This window comes from Eimeria acervulina, genomic scaffold (assembly GCF_000499425.1).
Source record: "Eimeria acervulina Houghton genomic scaffold, Eah_scaff1046, whole genome shotgun sequence".
Lineage (NCBI taxonomy): Eukaryota > Apicomplexa > Conoidasida > Eucoccidiorida > Eimeriidae > Eimeria > Eimeria acervulina.
The window spans coordinates 1-5,000 of record NW_013550411.1 but is presented as its reverse complement, the minus strand read 5'-3'; the positions used below and the strand labels follow the sequence as shown (position 1 = coordinate 5,000).

The 5,000-nt window shown below is 50.7% G+C and overlaps 1 protein-coding gene across 1 annotated transcript; it reads left to right on the top strand.

Annotated features, from left to right (window-relative positions):
• Positions 1-749: 749 nt before the first annotated feature.
• On the top strand, positions 750-4,305 carry EAH_00054550 (tuftelin interacting protein 11, putative; the record flags this gene model as incomplete). The annotated part of the gene is made up of 2 exons (XM_013397773.1): positions 750-1,748; positions 2,113-4,305. Coding segments are annotated over 2 exons (3,192 nt in total), but the record flags the coding sequence as incomplete, so codon positions are not given.
• Between the last annotated feature and the right edge of the window lie 695 nt (positions 4,306-5,000).

The following is a 5,000-nucleotide window of genomic DNA, read 5'->3' as shown; positions in this document are numbered from 1 at the left end:
GCGGTTGCAGCAGCAGCTGCTGCTGTTGCTGCGGCTGGTGTTGTCGTTGCCGCTGCTGCTGTTGTTGCTGCTGCTGTTGCTGCTGCAGGGCACATGTCTTGAAATCCTTAGCAGCTAGTCCAGCAGCAGTTGCTGCTGCTGCTGGTGGGTGTCGTGTGTGGTGGGGTTGTTATTGCTGCTGCTGCTGCTGCTGCTGCATGCATGCATGCAGCGGCAACGGGGCCCTCTTGACGTTGCTGCTGCTTGCTGCAGCAGCATTACCCTCGGAATTCTTTAAACCCGAATAGTCATAGAAAGTCAATAGGAAGCAGAAGCAAACAGCAGAAACTCTGCAGCAGCAGCTGCAGCAGCAGCAGCAGCAGCCGCCGCTGCAGCGAGCACAGGCAGCCACAACTCACGCCAGCAGCAGCTGGAATCCTTCTTCCTTTGTTGCTGCTGTTTCATGCTGCAGTGTTTGCAAAGGTAGGAGCAGCAGCAGCTGTGTGCTGCAGGGCCGCGAGCAGCTGCAACAGCAGCAGCAACGGCAGCAGCAGCAGCAGCAACAGCAGCAGCAGCAGCGAGTGGGCAGTAACCAGAGATGAACAGCATTAATGACGAAGGCCTACGACTTTTCTTTCTTTTAACAAACCCCAGCAGCAGCAGCAGCAGCAGTATCAGCAGCAGCAGCAGCAGCAGCTGAATTCCCGAGTGAGACAGCAGCACCAGCAACAGTAGCAACAGCAGCAGCAGCAGCAGCAGCAGCAGCTAAGATGGGGAAGAGCAGCAGACGTGCGCGGCGAAAGGAGCAAATATACGGCTGCTTCGGCGGCAGCAGCAGCAGCGATGAGGGTCCTGGGGTTCCTGCTGCTGCTGTTGCTGGCGGTGGTCGCAGCAGCAAACGCAGGAGGCGCCGCAGCAGCAGCAGCAGCAGCAGCAGCGAAGATGGAGGCTCAGGGCCCATTCAATTTGTAAAGGGTGGAATGCTGCACCCGGAAGACCCTGACGAGAGCAAAAAGAAAAAAAGCAGCAGCAGCAGCAGCAGCAGCAAGAAGAGCAGCAGCAGCAGCAGCAAGCCGCGTGACACAGCTCCTGAGCCGTTTGCTTTTGATAAAAGTCAGCTGAAGCTCTCCATTAAGAAACCTCGCGGGGAGGAGCAGCAGCAGCAACAGCAGCAGCAGCAGCAGCAGCTGAGCAGCAAGGATGCACATGTGCTGCAGCAACTGGGTCTTGACTACTCGGAGAGCGAAGACGAGGCGAGCAGCAGCAGGCAGCAAAAGCAGCAGCAGCAGCAGCAGCAGGAGGACGAGAGTGGTTCTGGTGACGATGCAGCAGCAGCAGGAGCAGAAGAAGGTGCTGCAGACGCTGCATCTAGGGCATCTGAGGGTGAAAACATAGATAGCGAGAGCAGCAGCAGCAGCAGCAGCAGGAGCAGGAGCAGCAGTCGGAGCCGGAGCATATCTCCAGAGTTTGTTTTTAAGCCATCATCATCATCATCATCAGCTCAGCAAGATAATAATCAGCAGCAGGATGAAAATAATAACAATAAGCAGCAGCAGCAGCAGCAGGGCTGGTGCACAGCAAAGATGCAGCAAGTGTACGGCAAGGGCTTTGAGCTGCTGCAGCAGATGGGCTTCAAAGGCGGTGGATTAGGCAGAGAGGGCAGAGGCCTCGTGTCGCCTTTAGCTGTTAAACTCCGCAAGAAGAACAAAGCGCTGCAAAACACAGGAGAAAGGCTGCGCCCAGGAGAACAAGGCGCCGAACCCATCAAGGTGCTGCTGCTGCTGCTGCTGCTGCTGTTGCTGCTGCTGTTGCTGCTGGTGTTGCTGTTGTTGTTCCTGTTGTTGTTGTTGTTGTTGCTGTTGCTGCTGGTGTAGTTGGGCTGCTGTTGTTGATAGTTGAGCTGCTGCTTCTTTTGCTCCTGATGCTGCTGGTTGGGCTGCTGCTGCTGCTGCTGCTGCTGCTGCTACTGTAGTTGGGCTGCTGCTTCTTTTGCTGCTGGTGCTGCTAGTTGGGCTTCTGCTGCTGCTTCTACTGCTGCTGCTGCTGCTGCTCGTTGGAGGTTGGAGTTTAATTTGCTGTTGTTTTTGTGTTTTTCTGTTGTTTGTGCCCGTGTTGCTGCTGCTGCTGCTGCAGGTTGTGCCGGAGCCTGCTGCTGCTCCTGCATTATTCAGATGGCGTGAGACAGCAGCAGCAGCAGCAGCAGAACCTGCAGCAGATGGAGGGGTGCAGCGGCTTCAGGGAGTATCGCAAGACTGGAGAAGAGGAGAGAGAAGAAGAAAGCGGGTTGTAAGAACAGCAGCAGAGATTGCTGCAGAAGGTCGCATGCTGCAGCAGCAGCAGCAGCAGCAGCAGCAGCAGCAGCTCAGGGTAATTGATATGACTGGACCCCAAGTGAGGCTGCTTGAAAATGCTGCAGAAGTTGGAGAGGCGCTGCGGCAGCAGCAGCAGCAGCAAATGCAGCAGGAGGAGGCGCTGCGGCTTAACGGAAGCAGCAGCAGCAGCAGCAGCAGCATGAAGCAAGGCAGCGACATCCCGCTGCAGCTGCTGCAGCAGGCTCTAAGGCAGCAGATAAGAAAAGTAGAAAGAGAGCTTCAGCAAATTGCTGCGCAGAAGCACCAGCAAGAGCAGCAGCTTCTTGATGCTGCAGCACAAAATGAACAGGAGCAGCAGGAGCAGCAGCAGCGCCACATTGCAGCAGAACACACTCACCAACTTGCTGCTGCTGTGAGGTCCGCGTACACCCGAATCAAACAGCGCAGCAGCAGCAACCAGCAGCAGCAGCAGCAGCAGCAGCAGACAGACCGCTGGAGCGACGATGAAGCTCAGCCACAAAGCAGCAGCAGCAGCAGCAGCAGCAGCAAGGAAGAAGCAAAAGAACCAGAGTATGAGCATTTGACTGATATGAGCCCTAAAGCTTTGCTGCAGGAAGTGAAGAGATGGCGAGACACCTGGCGTGAGGCTTTCTTTGAGCTGCATGCAGCAGCTGCTGCTGCAGCATTGCTGCGGCTGCTGCTGCAGCAGATTTGCAGAACCTGGAAGCCCTTAGAAGCAACAGCACCGAAGTTTGCTGCTTCTGTTGGGCAGTGGTTTGGGGTGTATACGAAGCTGCACAAAGAAGAAGAGGAGTTGTGGGTGCAGAAGCTGCAGCAGATGCAGCAGCAGCAGCAGCAGCAGTTGTTGCTGTCGCAGCAGCAGCAGCAACAGCAGCAGCAGCAGCAGCTTGTAGCTGGGCGCACTTATGATTTGCTGCAGGAGGGTGTTGAGGAGACAGTAGGCTTTCATATACGCCGAGAGTTGCTGAATGTATGGGAGCCTACTGCTGCTGCTGCTGCTGCTGCTGCTGCTACTCTATTCGAGAACTGGCTGCCTTCGCTGCCAGCTAATTCAGGTTTGCTGCTGCTGCAGGAGCCTGCAGCGCAGCAGCTGCGGCGAGCCTTAGACTTGTGGGACCCCACAGCCTCCACAACCAGCAGCAGCAGCAGCAGCAGCAGCAGCAGCAGCAGCAGCACACCTCTGCATAAGTGGCTGCTTCCTTTTGTATCTCTGCTTCCTCGAAGGTTAGCAGAGAGAGATTTGCTGCTGCCGCTGCAGCAGAAGCTGGTGAATGTGCTGTCTGTACACTGCAAAGCTGAAGACAGAAGCTGCATTGCTTTGCTGACGCCGTGGCGCAAGGTGTTCAGCAGCAGCATGTGGAGTGATTTGCTGCAGCGAGGAGTAGTGCCGCAGCTGCTGCAGCGGCTGCAGCAGCTGCAGATTAAACCGCAGCAGCAAGACTTAACCCCTATGAGAGATGTGCTGCTCTGGGAGCCTCTGCTGCCTGTAGATCTGCTTGCAAGAGTGCTGCACTCTGCTTTCTTTCCTCAGCTGCTGCATGTGCTGCGGCTTTGGGTAGCAGCAGCAGCAGCAAATACAACAGAAATAAGAAGCTGGTTTGCTTCTTGGAGGTCGCTGCTGCCACCCCCGCTGCTGCAGCACCCAATTGTTGAAAGAGGTTTTAAAGAAGCACTTAAACTCATAGCAGCAGGACCTGCTGCTGCTGCTGCTCAACTGCAGCAGCAGCAGCAGCAGCAGCAGCAGCAGCAGCAACAGGGGATGGTTTTCGGTTCTGATGCGGCGTATGCGGGTTCATCAGCAGCAGCAGCAGCAGCAGCGATGTGGCAGCAGGAGCAACTGCAGCAGCAGCTGCAGCAGCATCAGCAGCAGGTGCTGCTTCCTCCTGCTCCTGCTGCTGCACCTCCTCCTACCCCTGAGCAGCAAATGAAGGCTTCGCTGCTAGAGTTGCTGCAAGGAGCAGCAGCAGAAGAAGGGCTGTCTATTAGGCCTAAAGTAGGCAGAGTAGAGAGAGGGTTTCAAGTGTATATACTTGCAAACATATTATTTTATATCGATAAAGATATTATCTTCGCTAAAAATAAAAGCAAGGCTCAGTGGGAGCCTGTTGCTGCAGATGTGCTGCTGCAGCTAGCAGCTAAACATAAAAAATAAATAAATAAATAAATATATATATATATATATTTATTTATTTATTTATTGTTTAATATTATTTATTTACTTCTCTTCAACTGCGTCTTCAAAGAACTATTAACTATTTATTTATCTTCATGCAAGCCGGGTCATAGTAATATATTATATATTACTTATATTAAATATATATATAATATAATATATTATTTATATTAAATATATTTAATAATATTATTATATATTACTTATAGTATGCTTATTATATATGTATATTATATATTACATATATTTTGTATATTATATACATATTATAAATCTTATATTATTTGCAATGTATATATATATATATATATTATATATATTATATATAATATATATATCTCTATTTATATATATAATATATTGTAATATATATGTAATGTGTTATATACATATGAAGTTTAATATATATTATATATTATATATATTATATGTAGATTCTTATGTATGTGTATTTATTTAAACGTATATAAATTATATGTATAATATACATTATATATCATATTATACATACTATC